Source organism: Erithacus rubecula (genome assembly GCF_903797595.1).
Source record: "Erithacus rubecula genome assembly, chromosome: 19".
NCBI lineage: Eukaryota > Metazoa > Chordata > Aves > Passeriformes > Muscicapidae > Erithacus > Erithacus rubecula.
This window is the reverse complement of record NC_136671.1, coordinates 7,421,453-7,444,167: the sequence shown is the minus strand read 5'-3', so window position 1 is coordinate 7,444,167 and position 22,715 is coordinate 7,421,453. Positions and strand designations below refer to the sequence as shown.

Genomic DNA, 22,715 nt, shown 5'->3' with positions numbered 1-22,715 from the left:
TAGGAGTGTGATTGAGGCATGCAATGCATGACTGACTATTTGCATTAAGAGGCTTTGCACTACACATGGGATTTCTACCTTTGGTTTTAAATGGCTTAAATTTAAATGACGTTTCTATCCTACATTTTAAGAGGATGATATTTATTTTAGCTCTTGTCTAAGTATGGTAGGGCAACACTGTTGCCACACACCAGAAACCCTTCTCAAAGAGCTTGTTTGGGCCAGGTTGGAAATGGGTTAATTTCTGACTACTCTGTTGTTACAATGAGATCAGGAACGTAAGAAAATGGTGGGAAAATGGGCATTGAAGTGCCCACATTGAAGTTTTGATGGGTATGTTAGACATTCAGCTGCCAGCCTGCCACTTCTGGGGACACCAGCCTGAGGAAACCACCATCCCCGGTGACGACTGAAATGGAACACAGTGTGAGTAAATAGCAGGAGCTTTTTTTGTCTTCCCTTATTCCATGGCTCCCACTAACTCTGAATCTCCTTCATGGACTTTTTCCCTTATACATGAATCTCAATGGATTTCTTTAGGCTTTATTTCACAACATTTTTCTAACGTCTCTCACATCCAGAACTAAGGGCTACCCCCCAAGGTAGGTGAAAGCAGCTGAAGAAGGAATTAAGCCAAGTCAGTCCAGCGGAGCAAAGCTGGCCCCACACAAGGAAGGGAGTACCCAGAAGTGATGGTAACATGCTGTGATATCTGACTTTGTGCAATAAAAGATGATAACAGGAGGATTAAGTCCTGCTACCATTGCGATATGTAGGACAGCCCTGTGCAGGAGCCCTGATCCAGGCACACCTTCCTCAGAGCTGTCCTTGGGACTGGGCACTGCACAGCTGCTCAGCCGGCCACCAAGCCAGTCCCTGTCCCAAGGGAATGCCAGAGGACCAAACCTTTGGCCAGGGGACCCTGGAGAGAGGAGAGGGCCTGAAACTGCAGGGAATCGGGAAAGGGAATATCCCCCTCCCGCACTGCAGAGCCCGAATGAAACCTCAACAAGACGAATGGATGGGGAGCAGGAGCTAATGAACAGAGTCCCCCGATTCCACCTGCATGAGCCCCAACCCTCGGCTCCCTTACACTGCCCCTTGTCCCACCTGCAGCTCTGGCTGCCCAGCTCCGTGTCCTGCACCATCACCAGCTCATTTCCGAACTTGTCCCCTGACACACAGACTGTTCCCTAACTCACCCCTCCGTTCTTTCCACGTCTCTCTTCCTCTGTTCCCCAGGCTGACCTGAACCCCCAAGAGATCCCTCAGTTCAGAGTTTACTCCTCAACTCCTCCCGCAGCTCCCTCCCTGTCCCTGCCCTCGCCAGCTCACTCCTCGCCCCCGTGCTCACCGTTTGACCCCCAGCCCATGCCTTGTCCCCAGTTGCCCTGCACCCCGTGTCCCCTCGGTGTCCCCTCGGCGTCCCGGGGCAGGAGGCGGCCCGGGGGAAACTTTCGGCGGGGGCCGGAGCGAGCGGCGGCGCCCCCGGCCCGCGCTGAGGGGCGGCGAGGCGGCGGCGGGGCGGGAAGGAGGAGGAGGAAGGGGGGGAGCGGGGGCACGGCCGGGCCTGCGCCGGGGAATGACGCGCAGCTGGCAGCCCTGCTCATGCGCGGCCGGCCGGGCGGTGCTAGCGCCGCGTCCCAGCTCGGGGAGAATGGGGCGGCATCCGGGCAGCGCCGACTGAGCGGCTTCTGGGGGCCGGGGCTGCGCCGCGCCGCGGGCGGCCGGGCTGGGGCGGGCGGGCGAGCGCCATCCGGCAGCGGGCGGCGGCGGCGGGGGCGCCGTGCCGCGCCGGCGGGGTCTGCGAGCCGCCGGCGGCGCCCGGCGAGGAGGGGTCGGCGGCGGCGGCGGGCGGCGGCGGCGGCGGGCGGCGGCGGGGGCTGCCCAGGGATTGTCTCGCTCGTTCCGCGGCAAGAAAGTTGGGCGGCGAGCGCGGCGGCGGCGGCGGCCCCCCCGGCGGTGCGCGGCGGCCGGAGCGGGGCCCCGGAGCGGCGCTGCCCCCGGGGAGGGGGCGCCGCGCCTGGATTATCCCGAGCTGGGTCGAGCCTCCTGGATCTGCCTCTCTCCTCCGCGCCGAGTGAATCCGAGGTGTCCTCGTCCTGATCCAGATAAATCTTCCCCCCCTTCTCTTTTTTTTTTTTTTTTTTTTTTTTTTTTCCTCCCCTCCTCTTCCCGTCGTTGCTTTTTTTGGGGGGTGGGGGGAGGCGGGGGGTGGAAATTTGTCAAGGTCATTCCGTGGATTTAATATTTTTTGTGTGTGTGTGCCGCTCGCCCCACCGCCACCGCCACCCAGCCTTGCTCTGTGGATTATCATCGCCCTGGATCCGAGGCTCTGAACAGCAGGATTTTTTTCGTTGTTGTTGTTGATTTTTTTTTTTTAATAATTATTATTATTTTTTAAGGGCTCCGGGGTTTGGAGAGGGGAAGCGGTGAGTTGGAGGGGGGCGACTTTTCTCTCCCCCTGCGCCCCCCCCACTCCCACCCACCTCCCCCCCCCCCTCGCGCCCGGCCTTCTCATTTTCTTTTTTTTTTTTTTTAATTTTTTAATTATTATTATTATTTTTAAATTTTTTTAATTTGCTTCTTCTTCGGCGATGGATGGGAAAATCCGGCAGAGCCGGAGGTCGAGGTCGCAGCGGGACCGCGTGCGGCGGCGGGAGGCGGCGGCCCGCGACCCGCGGAACCAGAGCCCGTCCTCGGGCTCCGAGAAGGAGCCGAGCCCCGGCAAGGAGAACGGCGGCCAGAACTGCACCGCCCCGCGGGGCCCGCCGCCCGCCGCCCGCGCCGCCCGGCCCCCGCGCCGCCGCCGCCGCGAGTCCAGCTCCCAGGAAGAGGACCTGATCGATGGCTTCGCCATCGCCAGCTTCAACACCCTGGAAGCGCTGGAGGTGAGAGCGCCGGGGGGCTCTGCCCTCCCGCGGGGCGGGGGCTGGGCCGCCGGGGAGCCGTGGGGGGGGGGGGTGGTGGAAGGGAAAAGAAAAAGAAAAAAAAAAAATTAAAAAAAAAAAAAAGGGGATTTGAGAAAGGAAGCGCGGCGCTTTCAGGCTGCTGAATTTTGCAAATGGCAATTAACGCGCATTAATCGTGGTGTCAGCCCGGGGGGATCCCGGGGCTGCGGTCGGGAGGGTGCCGGGCCGGCCCCGGTGATCGCGGCTCCGCTGGCAACTCTCTGCCCTCCCCGCCTTGCTCCTTCCTCCCTCCCCGCTCCCCTCCTCTGCCCGGCTCCGGCCGCTGCTCGCCATCACTTCGGGCCAGTCAAATGTTTGTTTGGGGTTTTAATTGGCTGCAAAATAATCCCGGCGTGTTGGGATGGTCCGGCATTGTTGTGAATGGTGGAGCTTCCCCCCCCTCCCGCCCTCCTTCCTCCCACTCCCCCTCCTCCAGCTCGGGAGTTTGTGTTTGCATTGCCAAAATGTTACTTTATCTGTCTCCGGAGATTGTTAGCAAATGGCTAGTGTTTGACATTTTGTGGAAAAGAGATGTTTAAATGGATAATAATCCCTCGGTTGTAATTCCCATTTTTGAAGTAATTGAACAAATTCTTCATCTCTTGTTGACTGTACATATTTTTCTGGTGTTAATAGGCTGGCAAAAAATATTGCTTGTCTAACTTATTACAAACAATATTTGCTAAGCAAATACTGCCTGCCTTGTCTGAGCTAAGTTAAGCAGAGCAGGAAATTTAATATTTTCAGAGGGGCATTGACAAACTATGACTTTGGCTTTTGATTTTTGTCGTGTTTGTGTACGAGGGGAAGAAGTGAGTTGTCGAGAGGAAGCACCTCACAAGTTGCTTGTTGGGTGCAATAATTGAATTCCCAGTAAATGTGAGCAGTCCTGGTGCTTTTGCCCACTTTCTTTGACACACCATGGTGGAAACATGGGCAAAGTTTTGGGTGCTCTCCCTACTTTGGATTTCCTGCCAGTTGTGTGTCTGTTAACCTGTATAGTGGTGAGGAGTTCTGCAGGGACTAATGAATGCTTTAATTTGCTCTGGGATCTTTAATGACTGCGAGGTCCCATTTTGTTCCTGGGCTTTGCTGCTCCCCAGCCCACCCCTCCTGCCCCGCTGGCCTTTGGTGGCATCGTGCTTGTGGGGAGTTTTTTGCCCGTAGGTCCAAGTTCTGAGAGTCCCAGAGATGGTGCCTGTGTGCCCATGGAGGTGCCAGCAGTGCCTTGGCCATCTGCCCTGGGGTCAGGACCCGGGCTGGGGAGCAGGATTCTGCTCAGCAGGGACATGCAGTGCTCCCTGAGCAGCTCTGGGTGTGCAGGTGCTGGCCAGGGAAGAAGGTTTGTGTTAGCTTGGTGATGGCTGTTCTTTGCCTTTCTGTGGTGTCATTTGTGGGGTGTTGTCCTAACAGGAAAGCCGAGTACTTTGTGTATGCAGAACTGATAATGAGTGAGCAATCTGCTCTCGTGTGCCTCTAAACCAAGCCCTAGACCTGTCTGCATAACCTTTTTTTTTTTTTTTTTTTTTTTGGGCATGCTCTTAGTCAAATGTGCATCAGCAGATAGTTCCAATTAAACCCCTGAGTCTCTACTGAGCTGTCAGGGAAGAAAGTAAAATTCATCTTCCTGCAGAAATTTTCTACCATGATGAGCACATTATCAGGAAATAGAATTCAAATGATAGTGCAATCCCTCCAGGCTGATGGGGAAAACTCTGGGCTTTTCAGATGGGGTGAGCCTTGTTATTGAATCACTCAGACCTTGATAATAAGGTACACAAGGGTAGAAAGTGACCTTAAATATCTGCCACCCCAAGGTACTTTTGTTTGTGGAAGCACTTCTGGTTTTTCTTTAAAAAGAAAAAAAATCTTTACAAAATCGTCCAAAATTCTCGCAAAAAAACTTCAGTACCACCTGAAATTAACCCATTTCTAGTATATTTCACCAACATGTAAGATACCATCACCTGAAACAAACTGATTTACAGTGTATTTACCAACATGTTAGAAAATAATATGTGCACCTCTGCAACCATGGTGGTTGACACCTCAGAGGGAAAAATGTGAGCAGAATTCACCTGTTTCACACCAACCAGGTGTGTTATGCTCAAGGCTGTGTTCTTGGATGTAATGATGATGTGTATTTCCTAAATCTCTGTAAAACTGGAAAGAAGAAAATGCTCTACATGGTGTGGATTTTTCTCTGGAGCACTGCCTTGGACTATGGTGATCTCACTGGCAGGTGAGATGCAGCAGCAGGGGAATGGGATGGTTAAGGCAAAAAGTATTTAAAGCAGTATATGCCCATGTAAATGGCTGAAATGGCAAGGTCGTTTTGTGTGGTGTGTTCTCTGGTGAACTTGACTGCAACAGGTGGTTTTCTTCTGCTTTGGTGAGAATCTGCATTTTGGTGTACATTGTTTTTTTTTAAAGAAGATTTAAAATCTGCTGTCATGCTTTTTAAAAAATAAAATAAGAATTGAAACCTTCTATGCTCATGAGGGGGAAGAAAGTGGCCTAGGGACAGTACTAAACTAACAAAGTATTTTATTTAGTTTTTTAATCTTAAAAGGAGCTTTTGTTACATGTATGGTAGTTCATTGTGGTGTTCTAGGTTGGTTTGTTTCTTGATGTTACAATCATCTCTGGTTGTGTTTAATAGACTTATCTAAGCCTTGGGTTTCCCCTTGGAAATGAAATTTCTCAGTGTTTAGGTAGAACTTAATGGTTGAATCATTTGGGAGAGGTAAGGTGGTTTTGGGTTTGTTTTTCTTTGTATCTCAGCATATTGTGAATTCCCCTTCCCCACTGAAGCAAATTCTCACTGCTGGTGTTCCTGTAAGTAAAGGGTGCTTTATAGAATAAATGTCTGTATTCTTTCTTTGTGTTGACCTGGGAGTATGAGCAGTTAAGGTTAATACTGAGGGATGGCTTTGAGGTCTCCTTTAGCTCTCTGGTGTGAATTTCTAAGCATTTTGGATTTTCACTCGTGACAGTGTTTCCTTTGGCAGTTGTCATCTGAAAATCATGTGTCTTGTTTCCCTGATACTTGTGACTTGACTTATGTATCTCCTATCCTACCATCTTCCAAATAAAGACTGAGTTGATGACAAATATATATATATATATATATAAAATTTAGTAAAAAAGAGGAAAAGCCACAGACACACAAGACAGACACACAAGCAGCAGCTCTTTTCTGTGTATGAGAAGTTAAAACTTCTCCTTTCTCTTCCTTCTCCTGGATCTTCCTGTATGAATCCAGCCCAGGTTTCATGCAGGTTACAGCTGATGTGTGTGTGTTTTGTTTGGGGTTTTTTAGCCACTCACCACCACTTTGGACTTAACCTAGAAATGGAGTTTGCTGTGACCTCTTGGCTCGAGGTGGTCAGCTGCTGGAAAAGGCAGCAGGAGGTGGTTGCTGTGCCAGGGGTCAGGAAGAGGAAAGGGGGATTTCTCCCCACCTTCCCAAATGAATGGTATGGATGTGAGCATGTGTGTATATTCATTACGTTCAGATGAAGCTGCTAATTATTCTTGAAGGTGATTGGTGAATCAGAGCGAGAGAATCTAAATGAGTGAGTCGGTAGTTGAGGGCTCTCTCTGATCATTGCTGTTCCTTTCAAGTATGAAAAACAGCGCTAAAAGGGAACTTCATCAGAATGTTAATGAATGCGATCTTTGAGAGCAATTGTTCTCCCAAAGTAGTTGAAAAGACAAGGGGTTGTGTTTTCTTTTTGGCTGTTGTTTATCATTTTTACAGATTCCAGCAAAGCTTTGGAGCTCTGAATGGAAATTTTAACTTTCTTGCGGGGTGAGTGTGTGTATGGGTTTTTTTGAGGAAGGTTTAACCTGTTCATGGGATCTTGTGGGGAATCCATGCTCAGCTGTGTGATGCTGTGCAGAAGCAGATCCCCGAGCTGAAAGGGGCAGACCTTGGCTTGGTCTGTGTGGTGCTGGAGATGCTACCCTTACACCCTGAGCTGGGGCCCAGCTGTGCCCCAAGGATTCTAGTGCTTCACCCACTCCTGCTGTTTGTATCCAGAGCTCTGGCAGTGCTGCAGCCCCTTCTCTGCTCTTCCTGCCTCTGTAGCAGGGTTTAGAAAGCCTGTTGCTCCTAGTAGACTCCTGGACAAAATCCATAAGTTCTCTGGCTGTCATCTTGATAAGGCTGTTTTCACATGTGTGCTGTACACTGTCCTGTTACTGTTGCTCTGATCTCTCATTGATAAGAAAACCAATGTATTTAACTGCAGCTTCCTGTTCCAAAGGTTTTGTCTAGCTCCACTGACCTAGCCATGTAACTTCTGATTTGTCACCATCTCTCTCTGTGCCTGCTTTGCCACTTAGATTTTTCCATAGCTAGGTTATGTTTCAAAACAAGTTTCTAAATATTAAAGTATTTTTTCCTTCTGCTTAATTGTCAAGTGATGGTGTATCAAGCTAGAGTTTCTGATGGCCAGTTACTCCTCTTAAAAAGTGCTTTTAACCCCAGGAAAGCTAATGATTTTCTGGATGATGCTCTAAAGGCTCTAAATGCCTTTTGGTTTTCCTGGAGGCTTGCTAGTCTCCATTGATTTGCTCTCCTAGCTGTTGATTTTTTTTTTTTTTTTTTCATCTTGTTAGAAGCAGGTACTTAAGGTATCTTTGTTGTTGTTGAGGAATCAGAGGTGATTAAAGCAGAGGGGGAGAGCTGTGGAAAGCCTGAAGTATCTGCTCAGCTGGGCCAGGAGCTGAGGGAGGCAATGTTCCCTGCAAACCATGGTGGAGTGGTGGGCTGTGCCAAGGAAAGATCCAGCTCTTCTGCTGGATGGGAATTCCCAGGAAAGCTGCCAGGATTGAAGGAGTGATGGGGGGCATGGCAAGTGCAGCCCCTGCCTGGGGCCATCCCTGCAGCCAAGGTCAGGGCACCTTTAGTGCTCATAAAGTGGCTGCAGGGCTGCTGGACAGAGGAAATTGTTTGGAAATACCAACCAAGCTCAGGGGTTGCCCTTATTCCTATTGAGGTTTCATTTTAAACTCAAATTGCACTTGATTCTGTCCATCTGGGTGTTTTGAAAGACCTCTTAATATCCTACCAATTTTTCTGATGTAGTTTTTCATAGTGTAACTGCTCAGGCTTTCTTTAGCACTCTGAAACCTGGGGCAAAACATGAGGAGAAGTTTGCTGAAATGTCAAGTAGACTAACCATCACAGAGAAATTCAGAAGATATATTCAGTTTTAAAATTATTAGAATCTGTAATATTTAAAAAAATAAGGTACTCTATATTACACAAGCAAAATTTTTTTGTAATAAAAGGAATATAATAGAATTAGTGTTCCACTTCACTCAGATAATAAATGTTTACTTGCAGAAGTACATTTCACTTCATGCCTAGTAAGAACTGAAAACTTTACTGTCCTCTCAGTATGCTAAGAAGATGCAACTTTTTATCATTTATCTGGTTTATTTCACAGAATGAGACTGACTGTCATGATGTTACTTTCTGGGAGGATAGTAGTGAAAAAGGGAGCTGGGCAGGATGAGATCAGCCTGGTGTTTCTTGTTGTTTCTTTGGTAGATCCCTGCTTGCTCTGCAGAAGGCTGATGGTCATGAAACTGCACTTAGAAAAAAAAAAAAAATTTAGATGCTGAGATTCAGTGCTATGGTTGGAGACACATTGATAGAATGGTTTTGGGGTGGTTTGGTTTTTTTCCCTTTTGCTTCCCTGCTTTTTTTGGGTGAGGTGTGAACTTCTCCAGGCACAGGCACAGCAGGCTGCTCCTCTGTGCCAGGCTTTGCATGCACACAGATCCCAAATTTGTGTGCACTGGTCTGGGTGAAGGGTTGTCCAAATATGCTCATTGCTTCAGCTTCTCCAGCATCTGGGCTTTGTCCTGGTGGTGCAGGGTGTAGGAATATTGTCCTGGTGCTGCAGCAAGTACTCGAAAGAGAACAGTCTCAGCAGAACTGAAACACTGTTTCCTGCTTGATGCAGTTTGGGTTTGTTGCTTTTTTAAAATAAGGATTTGAAATACAGTGTGTAGGGTGTGCATCTCGGTATCAGTTGTAGGTGAACATCCAGCTCTAAGTGAGAACAATTTCCAATTCACTGCACTTTAATGCCTCTAGTTTATCATGGTAAATGTGTAAAAGAGTTTTATGTAGGTGAAGTGGCTCTTGCTGTTTAAATATCTCCTGGCTCTACTGTGTTCAGCACAGCAGGGGCTGTGACTGTTCCAGCCATGCTCTTTAGAGAGAGAAGAGTTGGAGTTCAGTGTTACCAGCCCTGGTCCATCTCCTTGAGAAACACTCTCTTTTCCAAAACTAATGAACTATTAAGAATACTGCTCTGATGCTGAAAGGAGAATCAGTCTTTATGTTCTCAGTGCAGAAACATTTAACATGGAGGCGAGGGTTAACAGCTCCGGCAAACCCGACCTGCGTGGAGTTGTCAGTCCAGTTCCTCTGGTGCAGGAGTTGTGAAAGCTGGGCAGGTACGAGCTGCACCAAGGCTGTGGGGCTCCCACCTGCACCAGCCAGGCCAGCAGTGTCAGCCCCAGAGCTGTGTCACCCTTTGCAGCTGAATTGTTTGGTCCTGAGTGCCTGGATGTGGAGTGCAGGGTTACCTGGCAGCTGTGTGCACACTGCCTGGATGATCCAGGATGAATGGAGAGTGTTTCCTCTGTAGCTCTGTCTTGCTTCGAGCCAAAAAGGGACTGAACTTGAACAAAAGTTGCATCTGCAAGGTCAGTGGTTGGCATGGATAAGGGGATTGAAGGGATCAAAATTATTTCCCTGCGCCACTGGCTGCAAAACATGGGCTTATGGCACCATTCCTGTCTCTCCCTTTGTGCTCAGAGCAAAGCTTTTTTAATCTTGTGCTGGCTATCTATAGTGCCACACAAACGTGGCAATTTGGAGTTAAATGTTCTATTTCAAGAGCTGCAGAGGCCAGGAGCTGCTCTTGGGCTCCTCTCCTGTGCCCACAGCCTGCCTTGCTCTCTCCTCTGCACAGGTTGTCATAGAGAGGAATTCAGAAAATGCGTATGCAGTTGTGCCTGTAGTCTGAATGTGAAGCTTGTAGCATTTGTGGTTTGATATCATTGTGTTACCTTGCCCTTCAACAGATGTTCTTTCTAGCTTCATAAAAATAAGACAGTGATTGTTTGATGTTTTGCTTTTTTCTTCCCCCCAGTTTTAAATATAGATTGATTGACTCTGATGCTAGGGTGTCCCTGACCTAACCTGTACTTAGTGACGAGATGCTGAAGTTAGAAGGAAGCCTGCAGCCCAAGTTGGGAAACAAATGGTAATTCAGGACTGCTGGCTGTTGGGTGACTTCTGAAGGACACCAAACTCGTTCCTTTAACCCCTCCTCTTGCTTAGTGAAGTTGCAGCTCCTTTCCTGGGAGCTCTTGTTTGTAGAGAGGAGCAAAAACCCCCAAAGAGTTTCAAAGAAAGCAATGTCTCAAAGCTTACAATAACATCAAGTGCATCAGGTACTAAAATGCATTATTGCTGTTGATGTTTTGGTGGCTCTTAAATGTCTCTTGCAGTGCTGTGGAAGAGGATGTGCAGCCTCTTAACTCCATTTAGCCTGAGCACATACCTGCACTCAGGGGGAGTGAGACTCAGGATGGTGTGCAGCTAAGAGATGTTTATGGAATCAGTCAAACTTGATATAAAATAATTATGATGTTTTGACATCTTGTTAATAACTTGCAGCCATTGGAAGAAATGGAATTATGGCATTCTCAGTCCTTGATGGAACCTTGGCATTTCTTTCAGATTGTAAAATTAAAGAAAAAATGTGAAAGCCATTAAAATAGTTGGATGTGGTGCCTGGGAAAAATGATGGGCTGCTTAATTGAAAAAGTGCTTCATTCCAATTGAAGTTCATTCCAGTTCAGTTCTGCCCATTTCCCTGCATCTGTAACGAAGAAGGAAGAGGGCTGATTCCCCCAAAATCTGTCTGTGAGAGGGTTTTGGGTGTCACTTGATTCTTCATCTTATCTGTGAATGAAGTGGAAGGAAATCCTAGCGAGCATTAGACATGAGAGAAAAGTCTTGTCACCTGTAATGACTAAAATCCCCTGAAGTGTTGCCAGCGTGTACTTTAGGAATCATATAATTATATGATTATTGAAAGAGACATAAAAGACCTCATGGCAAAAACCTTAGAAAGGGGGAGGGAGGGAATCCGTATGCAAATAAAGATATGCAGAATTTGCTGTCTCTCTCTTTTTTTTTTTTTTTTTCCCTAGTTATTTTTCAGTCCAAAGCTCAGTAATTGCTTTTATGGGGATTACTTAATAAAACTGGGGCATGCAAAGGAGGGAGAAATTGTTTATGCTGAGTCACAGGGTTGGCTTGGAGTCCTAAAGAGTTGGAGTAAAAATGGATTTTCAGAAGTAAAACTGCAGAGTGGGTTTTGTGCTCAGAGAAAACAGCTATTTGTTGAAATGTTATCCTACAATAAAAGTGTTTTGTGGTCTGGCGGTTAAGCAGAGGGGTCCGGAAGTTGAGATAACGGGGTTTTCTTTCTGACTCTGCCACAAGTTTCCTCTCTCTGAGCTCCAAGTGCTTTCATCACTGCCTGTGCCACTGTGGGGTCCCTGGCTGAGCTGGCTGTGCCCCTCAGGGGAGCCTGTCACCCGTGCTGTGACAGAATGTCTCACACATGACGTGGGCTGTGTTTGTGCAGGAGGTGATGGGAGAGCCTCTGATGCCAAAAATCTCCTTGTGCAAACTCCTGGGGAAATGTTTCTCCTCTGCCCCACCCCAGGTGTATGAGAGCCTTTCTTGTGGCATGCCCTGCTCTGGGCACTGCAGCCTGAGATTTCCCTGAGCTCTAGTTCTCCTCTCAAAGATAAAATAGAGGCCTTGACTTCAGGCTTCTTAAGTTCCCCTAAGCTTCATCAGTCTTTCCTGATGCTCTGGATTTATAATCTTGCTTCTCATAGCAGCACTCTTCCATGCATTTCCTAGGAAATTCTCTTGATGCAGAACAGACATCTCAAGAGAGGTTTTGTTGCAAGATAGGCAAAAAACCTTCTATTTTTTTTTCCTCAGGCTTAACTAAAGCACTTGGTGCATGAAAAAAAAAAAAAGGAAAAAACCCTGTCATACTGCTATTAGTGTTGAGTTACTGAATATTTTGCCAGATCTCCCCAGGAAAGAATGCCACCCCTTACTCTGGTACTCTAGTTTGGCTCTGAATAGTACAAAGTTGTGATACAAGTGTGCTGGTGTGATTTTTAGCTGAAAATGACAATGGTTTTCCAACCAGATGGATTTTATAACTTGCCTGCCATCAGCTCATCCATCAAGCTCTGCAGAGATCTGTGCATTCGTGTCAGTGTGCACATGGCAGTGCTGTTGGGTACATCAAACAAGCTGATCACTCTCTTGGAGCCCTGTTCCCACTCCCTGGGGTGGGTTTGCAGGGAGGGGAGTTTGTTCTCAGCCTTTCCCTGTGGGTTCTTGCTGAGCTGTGTCCCATCTCCTGCCCCAGGGTGTGCAGGGTCTGTGTAGCTTTTGCAGGGGGTGAATGCAGGCACTGGTGTTTCCAGTGCTGTTTGTGTTGGGAAAAGGGGTGGTGAAACACAGCTGGGAGCCTCTGGGCTGCACAGGGTCTGTCACTTGATTTCACACAGCTCTTCCATACTCATACATGATTTTCTTCCATGTTGCTGGAAGTCACACACAGGTGGTGTGAGTTGGAAATGAAAATTTTAGCTGCATCCAGGCAAAAGTGCTTGCAGGACTCAATTAGAAAAGGTTCCCGTGGTCAAGTTACCTGTACAACTTTTAGGCTTTTTGCAAGGAAGTAGCAGCTTTTTAGCAGCTGTTGGATAGAGGAGCCTTGTGTTAACATCAAGCTCATTTGCTCTGGTTAGAAAATGACCCTGTGTTTTGGCAGGTGTAGGACAGGCTGTTTCCAAACCAGAGGTTATGGAACTGCTGTAACAGGGCCTGTGTAAACTTATGTAAACTCCCAGGTGATGCCTCAGACAAACAGCTGTATGCATGTTGTTTTCTTGGTGGGTTCCCAAGAATTATTTTTGAAGTTGAATGAGTTTACACAAGCTATTTCCAGAGAGCATCTTTGGTTTCTTACCTTCAGCTGTGTTGTGTCCTGAGAAACACATGGATGGGTTGTGGAGTCTCTGAGTGTGTTGCCTGTTCTCTGCCCAGGAGATGCTCAGGTTTATAGAATTATAAAGTTGCTGTCTCCAAACACTCTCTCTCGTGCCACAGCTCTGAGGCCAGCCGTGCTGCTGGACTGGGAGGTTATAAATATTATTTCCTGTGAGTTTTGCAGTGCTGTGTTGCTCAGGTGGGGCAGGGTTTCCAGGGCAGGCTGTTCAAGCCTGGCTCTGGTTTCCTGATCAGCGCTTCCTGCTCCAAATGTATCAGTGGATTTTCTTCACCTCTGCCAAAACAAATGCTGCAGACAGTCCAGAGCCAGGAATGTCATCATCATCAGGTTACTGAGTTTCTGCCTGAAGGTCAGCTAACTGTGGCTGCTACTAAATAGCTGTTTGCTGATATGGTGTCTGCAATCATACACCAGCCTGTGGCACGTTTGCGGGGGATTTTTGGCATGGAGCTGTGTGGTCCAAACAGGGACATGTTTGATGGTGCTTGTGAGGTTGATGCGACCTGCAAAGATGCTAATTTGACCTAAAAAGGACAGAGTGTAAGCTGTGAGTGTTTATCTGTGTTAAGTACCATGTGATGGCCATCCAAAATCAAATTAATTTGGTTTGCTGTCCTCCTGTGGCATGGGATGGGGTCAGCAGCTGGGGTGGTCTTGAGCAGCGTGGTGAGGTGCTCTAATGCAGAGCATGTGTCAGCATCAGGGCTGGTCAATGGACTGCTTCTGGTTGTATTTCCTGCAGGCAAATAAAGCTTGCCTTCCCTTGGGGTGCTCCTTGGTTTGTTTTTTGTGTATTTCTGATTGTCTGCTAGTTACCTGCAGGTAAATTTTCACTGTTCAGTGCACTTATCTGGGCAAAAAGAAGCAGCTGCTGAAGAGGGGGAATAGATTTTTGTCTCAAGCAGTAAATGAATTCTCCTTGTTCTTTTACATCTTCCTCCTTCTGTTCACGTGTGTGTTAAAATTCCCATTCCCTGTTTATATATGTTTAGCAGATGAAGTCACTGGTGTTTTTTCCCAGTATTACCTTTACCATGTTCTGAACATAAGCAGAACGTGATTATTCACTGAGTCTCTGCTGAATACTGTAGGAATAATGAGTCTGTGCCTAAAGCATAAAGCCAGACACATAAAGCATGCCAATAAGAATACAGGCATGGGAGAAAATGCAAAGTGTAGCTTCTTTTACCAATTTTACTGGAGCATTCCAGTACTTACTTTGAGTTAGGAGGAGATTAATCATGGTGTAAGACCATGAGAAATTAATATGAGAAAGTGGAGAGAGTGTGGGGTCCCTTCCCACCCTGGGAATCTCTGTTCTCTGGAGTGACAGCTTCCAGCAGTTCACTAAACTGGTGTGCTTCTGGAAGTGAAAAAACATGGGAGGAAAAAAAAAAATCACTTGGCTCTGTGTCTTCATGGGGATCAAGCCTTTTCAAAAAGTACATTTTGGTGTCTTGCAATGTATTCTTGATGCTGGTGAAAGGAACAAAAATAGGCTGTGGATGTTTTCCCACCTGGTGCATCGACATCCCGTTGGCTCTGCCTTCCCAGGCAGCTGCCAAACTAGAAACCTTGGAATGTCTTTTTGCAGGTACTTTTCAAGAAGGTCAGAATTTGGGTTGCAGCTGAATTGCAAAGTAAAACCTTTGCTGTGATGAGCAGAAATAGTTTCAGACTTTCTCATTCTTCTAATGATACATTGTCAAGCTTTAAAGTTGAATGAACTTTAAATATCACCTCTGTTTGGCAGCATTTGAACTTTGTTTTCTACTTCCTTCAGCCTCAAAAAAGAAATTATATTGTGTCCTCTTTAGACTGCGGCCACTGAAATGGTGTTTGTCTCTATTGTTAAAAAAAGAATGAGAATCTGGGTGCCTAATTACCCAGCGCTGCTCCTTTTAATTTTGAAAGTTCGTCCTTTGCCCCTGCTCTTTTTAATATAGATTTTCTAAATAGCATCTAAAAATGTGTGTCTAAAAGACCTAATTAGTGTTGATATTTCAATATCTGAGTTTATAATTTAGCTTTTTTAATAGGGCACCTGGGTATCAGCACTAAACATGAAGAAAATTTAACCTATCCAAAAAGCGAGTGCATTTAATTTTAATTTGAGCTGGGAGAAGAAACAGCCCTAAAACTTCAGACTGAATTATTTGTTTGGGCACACTTTGAGCATGTCACAGGGAGGAAAGGGGGAAAATGGTATTTAATTAATGCTTCAATAATACCACTCTGACTTAGCTTTATGGTTTTAGAACAATTTGCCTAGGCAAAGTTGTCCTGGCTGAGGTGGATATCTGTCTGGTTGATATTTTAGGGCTGATACAGCATTGTTCACACCTTCTTGGAATGCAATACAGGAATAAATGGGAAACCCAATCTCCTTAGCACCCTGAGTCACACAGACAGGCCGTGCTCCAAGACAGGGATTTATTTCATGCATGGTGGCCTAGACACGGAACAAATGTGTAGAAAAGGGAATTATGTAGAATTGAAAGTGACAATTATGCAAACATTCCAGTTGAGGAAGAAGTAAATTCTTCTCTTTTTCCATGTGCTTGGCTTCAGAGCTAACGAGCAGCCTCTTGGGGGTTTGCTCTGTGTGTTTGTATCTGTCATATCTCTCTCATCTCGCTTCTTGTTCCTTTTTTTTTTTTTTTTTTCCTGGTTTGACCTTATTTTCCCTTTTGTTCCATGGAGTCATTCAATCTTTGTACTGCTGGGATTGTTTACCTTGCCAGAGGAAAATGTTAGCACCCTTCCATTTAGGAGCCCAGGGCTGCTGTGCTCAGTCCCTTGCAGCCCAGCACCTTCTCTCCTGCCCGGGCACAGGAACTTGGTGAGTGATGGCATCCAAATCCCTTTATTCAATCGGGTTTTTTTGATCTTAAAGGGAGGAGAAGCTGGTGAGCGAAGAAACAAGCTGTGAAAATAGCTCTGTGTTTAGTTGGACACCCTTTTGCAAGGCTAAACAACTTGATCTTCCACGCTGCTGGGTAATTCCCACGCTTGCAGGAGCAGGGGGAGAGTGAGCAGAGAGCTGGGGCTGTGGCCACTTTAATCTGACATAAGGATGTGTTTTTGCTAAAGGGGATGGTCCTTTCCTGCCCTGGCTGCTTGTCCCAATTACCTCCCTTGTGCCAGCTCTAGCATTTGTGCTGCCAGGAAAACTAATTCCCTGTTTCCCTGATCTGGCTGGCTGCACAGCCACGCAAATGCCCTTCTGGCACAGGGCAGAGGGGATGCAGAGCAGATGTGTATTGATTAAAGAAACCCTGCAAATATGGCCTGAGCCTGCAGAGCAGGATTACAGCTACATGTTCTTTCTGTGTTTTAGGTCATCTTGTGAGTCTGCTGGAATGGGTAGTGTGAAGTGATGGTTGTGCTGGGGTGACTCTGGTCTTGGTCAGGCTTCTAAAGTTGGTCATATATGGGGTAGTGGGAAGAGGGTAGAAAGGATTACTGGGAAAGATAAAACCTCACTCGAGAGTTAATTGCTCTGAGAACACAGTTTCTACCTTGTTTTCAGTGATTAGTTTCAATGTGACAGGGAGAAAGAGGAGACAAGCTTTTTTGTGCTTGGCTGGTTGCTTGGAGTAGATGAGGTATCCAACTCTTTTGATGGCAGAAAGTTAAAAGCAGTTTAGTCTGCAAATGGTGTTTGTAGCTCTGTTCACAAAATAATTCCTGCTTTTTAGCCTTGTGTTATTTTTTTTCCTCCTGTCTTTCTTTCTGTACTGTATCCCGTGCATGTGTTGCATTAAGGAGAAGCCTGTATTGGATATTAAATCCAAGGAGTGGGGGAAGATGGAGTTCTTCTAATCAGTGTCATTTTCCCAGCTGTAATCCCACAGAGGGATTGAAGAAAGTGTCAGGAGGATAAGATCAGTGTTTGAGCCCAGCTAAACGCTGGCTCTGCTCTGTGAAAATGCCTTTAATGGAGCTTGCTTGTGTGGGGAGAAAATTTCACGTAAATTGTGCGGATTTCTAAATAAAAACCATTTAATTGTGCTAAAAGAGGGGGAGGGCCCCTCTTGTGTGCACATCAGACTTGAGTGAGCAGGAGTAACCTCGGTGGCACAGCAGTCACTGACCCTGTCAGCCCTGCCATCGGAGGTCATGTGTGGTGAAGTGGGTTGCCACAGGGGATTAGCACATCTGGGCAGAGGGTTTTTCCTCCTGAACCTCTGCACACCAGATCCCATCTCCAGCAGTGCACAGGGAGCCAGGGCATGGGCAGGCACCTGCCACAAGAGCAGGGGAGGAACCTGTCAGGAGCCAGGGGCTTTCTTAGCCCCAGCTGCAAGAGAGAGAACACTGGGTTACACCACAGACTCCCAGTTCCAATGAGGAGAAGGTGGGCTTGGAATTTAACCATAAAACCCCACAAACTTGCCTTGGTAATCTCTAATTAGATAGTTTCGAACACAGAACTGTCTGTTTGCCCAGATTTCCTTGATAGTTTTGCATGTACAAATGTACTTTTACATCCTACATTTTACAGCTGTTGGTTTGGTATCAGAGGTACAGTTCTCTGCAGGATATGCTTATTTACTGGGCTGGAAATATGTGGAGGATGATGCTTTGTTATAAAGCTCAGAAGGAATGAGTGGTGTGTCAGCTCCCATGTAAGACTTCACAATTACTGTGTGAAGATATTAGGCCCAATTCACAGATGGCAGTGTCTGAAGTACAGGGAAAACAGATAATTACTAGCAACTGGTCCATTTGCTCTGTGCCTAAAGGAGAGAATACTCAAGGCTGGCTTTGGAAAGCTTGATGCCATGACATCCTTGAAGTCTGAGCATTGCAGTGTTAGATTTTATACAGACCAGTTCTGCTTTGCTTCCTGTGTTCTTTTACTGTTCTGCTTTAGTTGAATTAACTTTATACCCCACGAAGAAGGTATTAGAAGAAAATTACCAATATTTCCATCAGGAATAGTTGGCATCTTAGTAGGCAAAAGAGGCATTGAAGATGAAGCTCTCTGGTCTTTGTGTTTACCAGTAAGGTACATCATTTGTCACTGATGCCCAGTCACCTCCTAGATGAGGAGAGAAATGATAATGCTCTGCTCCTGCCTTAGCTGTGAGCACCTAGAATGAAGTTGTAGGTGGTTGTAGTTACTAGAAGACTGGGTGCTGATGTGGTTTGATATTTGTGCTAAATTTTTGCTAGGCAGGAAAATGAGAGTTGTGCAAATTTGCATGTTACAGAGAGCACTGTCTGAGCAGCATCAGGAAAACGATGCTGAAGGTTGGATGTTCTTTGTTCAGGAGGCTCAGGCTCACAAGTGGTGTTGGTGACACCACAGAGGTGCAGCCCATGCTGGGATTTTCAGCACTGGTGGCTTCTCAGGCTTCTTCAGAGTTCCTATTACACGGTTCCTACTAAGCAGCATTCAAGACTGCTGGGCATGGGTGGTTTTTTTACAGTCAGAAGTTGTGCCTTGACTTCCTGCCAGGACCTGTGGGCCACAGATGAAAGTCTGGACCTGTGTCACAGCAGTGCTGGAGATGTGGATGGAGCCTGGGCTCTCCTGTTTTGGCACTTACTGTTCCACACTGCATCTGAAACACCAGGTTGGACTTGGAGAATTAAGTGGCGCAATTATGAAGCGGAGGGGAAAAAAAACAACCCACTTATGTGGTGGCTGTGATAAATTAGTCATTTTGTACCTCCAAATAGCCAATTATTCCTCTGACTGGCTTTTATCTGACCAATTTGCATGTGCAGTCATGGTAACTGGTTTGCAGATTAGGTGCAGAATTTCATGTGGATCTGATGTTGCGTTTTCGTCTTGCTCCCTTGGAAGCAAAACGCATGGATGAGGGGTTCTGTGCAACTCATTACTGTTAGTTGCATTGTTTTTTCACTCTCAAAGCTTCTTCAGTCTTGAAAGAAACAAGATGGCTCACTCTTGTAGGTTGGTGGGGGTTTTTTTAATATCAGACAAGACGATTTAAAGTGGTCCCAGCTCCCTAGAAGCCAGAGCACAGATTTCATTTGTAATGGTGTTCTTGGCTGCACCTTTTGAGAACACATTGTTTAAGGGCTGGAAACTCACTAGAGCTGCAGTGTATTTCAGAAGAGATGTGAAAGGAGAAAAGTTTTTAAAAACCTGAGGGAAAGAAGGAAAAAATGAACTGAAGGAGCTTGGAGTGACCAGGGGTGATAAGTGAGTGTCAAAACTCTGTCCTCACTGGTGCCAAATTGCTATGGCTGCTCTCTGATTTTAGTCTGAAGCTGAAAATTAACAAATGGTAGTATATTTAATATTGTACACCTAGAGAGCTAAGTGAAGTCTTAATTTGAAGAATATTAATTATTCAGGTAGCTGAATTTTGCTAGTAGGTTACACATAAGCTCTGTTTCTGTCAGGGATTTGTGTCAATTTAGCGTGCTGTGGACTTTGTAGAATCTCTGATATGAACAGTCTTTGAAGTGGAGAAATGGTATGAAATATTTGCCAACAGCCACCCAGCTTTTTAAGGCTTCATTTCCTTCAAATAAGTCAGCCTTTTTAAAAAACAAACAAAACTGAGTTGCAAGTACAAGAATAAGAATATGCTTTTTCAAAAGCTGGGTTTTTTTTTTAATATAGGTTCCAGCAATGCAGCTGTAGTTACCTTGGTCTCCAGTGCTGCTAAAGACAAATTAAGCTAATAAAACAGTATCTTGCAACATCATAACAAATAAATGGGCTAATCTGTATGCAAGTTTCTTGCTACACCAAATTTACACTGCTTGAGCGTTTCCTCTTTTAGTGAGAAGTGGAGGTTGTTATAAACATAACCTTTGCAAGGGTCTGTGGAACAATGCCTTGTCAATCATTCAGGATTTAGGGATTGAAGACTGCATGTGAAGAAGTATTCTGAGGAAATGATATGTTTATTTTCTTGTGACAGCTTCACGTTAAAGTGAAGGGAGGCAGCTGTATCCACCTGCCTGCTGTTGCCCAATTTCATTGGTAGCTGAAGGAGTTCCCTGCTTTCCATCATGTCCCAGCTGGTATATGATCAGTAAAAGTGTAGGTGGGTGCACATCATGTGTGAGCAAATGTGTTTTCTCTCCTCTATGAGCTTAAAATGGTTGGACCTGTCTTAGGTTGCTTGTAAACTCCTGCTTGTTCCTTTGCCTGTTCTTTTGGATTGAGCACTCATAGCACTTTATATTTTTTTTAAGTAAAGCAGCACCCATGAAGTGTCCTGGTCTTGCATAAAGCCTTCTATTAAAATAATTGCAGGTGCACAAGCACCTAGCTTTAAATTCTCTGAGCTGTTTAAACTTGTGAGTTTTTTCACATCCTGCTTTTTGAATTATCAGGGTGTAAGTTTTATTAAAACTGGGTGTGAAATTTTAATTTTTGCAAATGATTTTCTCTGCAGTAGCTGCTCAAGCGCCCTTCCAAAGTACTTTCAGCACAGCTTGGGGCAAAGCTGGAAAAATCAGAGTTGAAAATTGGGGCACATCACTTTCCCCCCTGTCTAGATAAGTTATTTAATCTCTGTCCCTCTGTTTCTTCTGTAAAACAAGGATAACTTATCTCCTGGTACTTTACTGCTTAGTAGTTGTAAACCCTGCAAGCAGGATCTTTCTGATAGGGAGAACATTAAGATTAAAGTACACTGTGTTTTGTTCTGAAGAGTTTGAGGATGAAATTTATAGGCAACTGTAAGCTGCATGTTTGCTTATGATAAAATTGGGAGATGAAGTATAAAGGAACAGACACTGGTTGTGGCCGTGTAACTTGCAGCTTTACAGTACAAACAGCCTCTTGTTTGTGGTGATAAAGGCAAGAAATCCAGTGTATTCTACCAGCTACAAATAGCTGCATGGGGTAGAGCTTTTCACTCTGTAAAAATGGTCTTTTTCTCATTCTCAAATCAGTCTCTCAGCTGTTCCTGCTAAAAGGTCCTCTCTCCACTTGTTTAGTGACTGTGAATTTTTATTATTCTAACAGCAAAAAGCATCTTTGGCTGCTGAACATCTTTCAGCCATTGCTGTTCTCTCCTCCCCTTCCCTTTTCTGTATTTGTGAAATTCCCCCAGTCCTTTGGCTGATCAGCTGGAAGGTGCAGACAGCAGCCTGGCAAGGCAGTGTGTTGCTCTGGATGATCATCCTTCTCCCAGGCACTGCTCCTGTTCTGCAGAGGCTCATGATTGATGCTCTGGAATGGTGCTGGGGTTTCTGCAGCACGTGAGAGTGCCCAGGGCAGAGCCCTTCCCCTGCTCTGCCCTTGGGATTTCTGTCTCATCTTCCAGAGCTCTGCCAAGTGCAACAGCAGCCCTGCTTTGTTTTCCCTCCACCTCCCAGCTCTTCTGGATATTGTGTAAATATTTGGGAATATTGGGGAGGGGGATGAGGTTTGTGTGGATGATGAAGAATTTTGGAGAGGAAAATTGTCTTGGTGGCCTTGGGATGTGATTTTATAACTAATAACTGGAGATGTCTCTTCACTTCTGTCTGATGGATCCACTGTCTTAAAGCTTTTTGGTGACAATATCCAATAATCTTGGACAAGGGGAAAGATGAAAAACAGAAAGATCATTTCTCCTCAAGACTGTACATTTAGATATTTCTGGATGTGTGTCTGTGGGTTGTTCTTCATTCCCAGCCCCTTCCACAAACACAGCTTATCATCTTCTGCCACTGTCATTGCCGTGTGGTTTTGAGCCAGAAAATCTCAAAGGCTTTTCATACCTGCTTAGGGGACTTTTGAAAAATAATGAGCCAGTAGGGCAGGTGTCCTGGAAAGCTTTTCAATGGTGGCAGACTAAAATTAAAAAAAACAATTACACACCCAAACCCATCCAAATTGTGTAATACAACCATAGCATGGCATTAACAAGTGTGCATGAAACCAGGGTGAGTCTGGGCTAGGACATTGCCTTAGACCCTGCCAGAGCTCTAGATTATTGCCTAAAAAGGGAATTTTGCAGTGGCAGAGAATCATCAGGAGAAAGACTTTCCTTTGGGACTGTATTTCTGTTATTTTGTTATATATTTTCAATAAATTCCAGCCAAAACCAGCAGAATACCCAGAAATGGAGAAGCAGGTGGCTAGTCTGTGGATCAGTGGTGGGGTTTTATTACCTTCACTATATTGTTACTTGGTCATTTTGTTTCTTCCTCAGTATTTTGTTGAATTCTCCATCTCTCCATGTACATCGTAGATGGGAAAATTGCAGGGAGAGTTGCACAAAGCTGCCTTTCTTGTCATTTCTGCTTAAATCTCACGTGACAGTTGGACAGAAGCTGTTTTCACTGCTTGAAGTGAGGGGGAGGTGAAATGGGTGGTGGATTTCTAAAGGAAAACTATATATACTTATTTTTCTGCATGCAGGCGGCTTGTGTTTGTGGTGGTGTGGGCAAGGAAGCACCTCATTACACAACCTATATTGGGTCTGTAGTGGAGAGAGCTTGATTTCCTCCTGGGTACAGATTTATCTCCCATGTCAAGAGAGTTTGGATACCCCTGTGGAGGGGATTTATTCTGCATTTTCTTCCCAACTGGTGACTGCTGGGGGAAATGCATGCAGTGGGAACACAGGCTGTGCTTTGCCTTTTTATTTCTTTATTCCTTTTTCATTTATTTCCCTTTCCCCCTCCT

General features: G+C 45.8%; 1 protein-coding gene across 17 annotated transcripts in view; it reads left to right on the top strand.

The window, feature by feature from the left end:
• The first annotated feature begins 1,658 nt into the window (after positions 1–1,658).
• The window catches only part of FBRSL1 (fibrosin like 1), a 491,903-nt gene continuing 470,846 nt past the window's right edge, over positions 1,659–22,715 (top strand). For 10 of the 17 annotated variants that reach the window (XM_079322886.1, XM_079322882.1, XM_079322894.1 and 7 more), the window contains exon 1: positions 1,662–2,891. In XM_079322886.1, coding sequence (XP_079179012.1) covers positions 2,598–2,891 — 294 coding nt within the window. In that variant the 5' untranslated portion in view covers positions 1,662–2,597. Of the gene's footprint in view, positions 2,892–22,715 lie in introns of all 17 variants that reach the window. The other 7 variants (XM_079322888.1, XM_079322889.1, XM_079322893.1 and 4 more) reach the window with 3 other exon arrangements.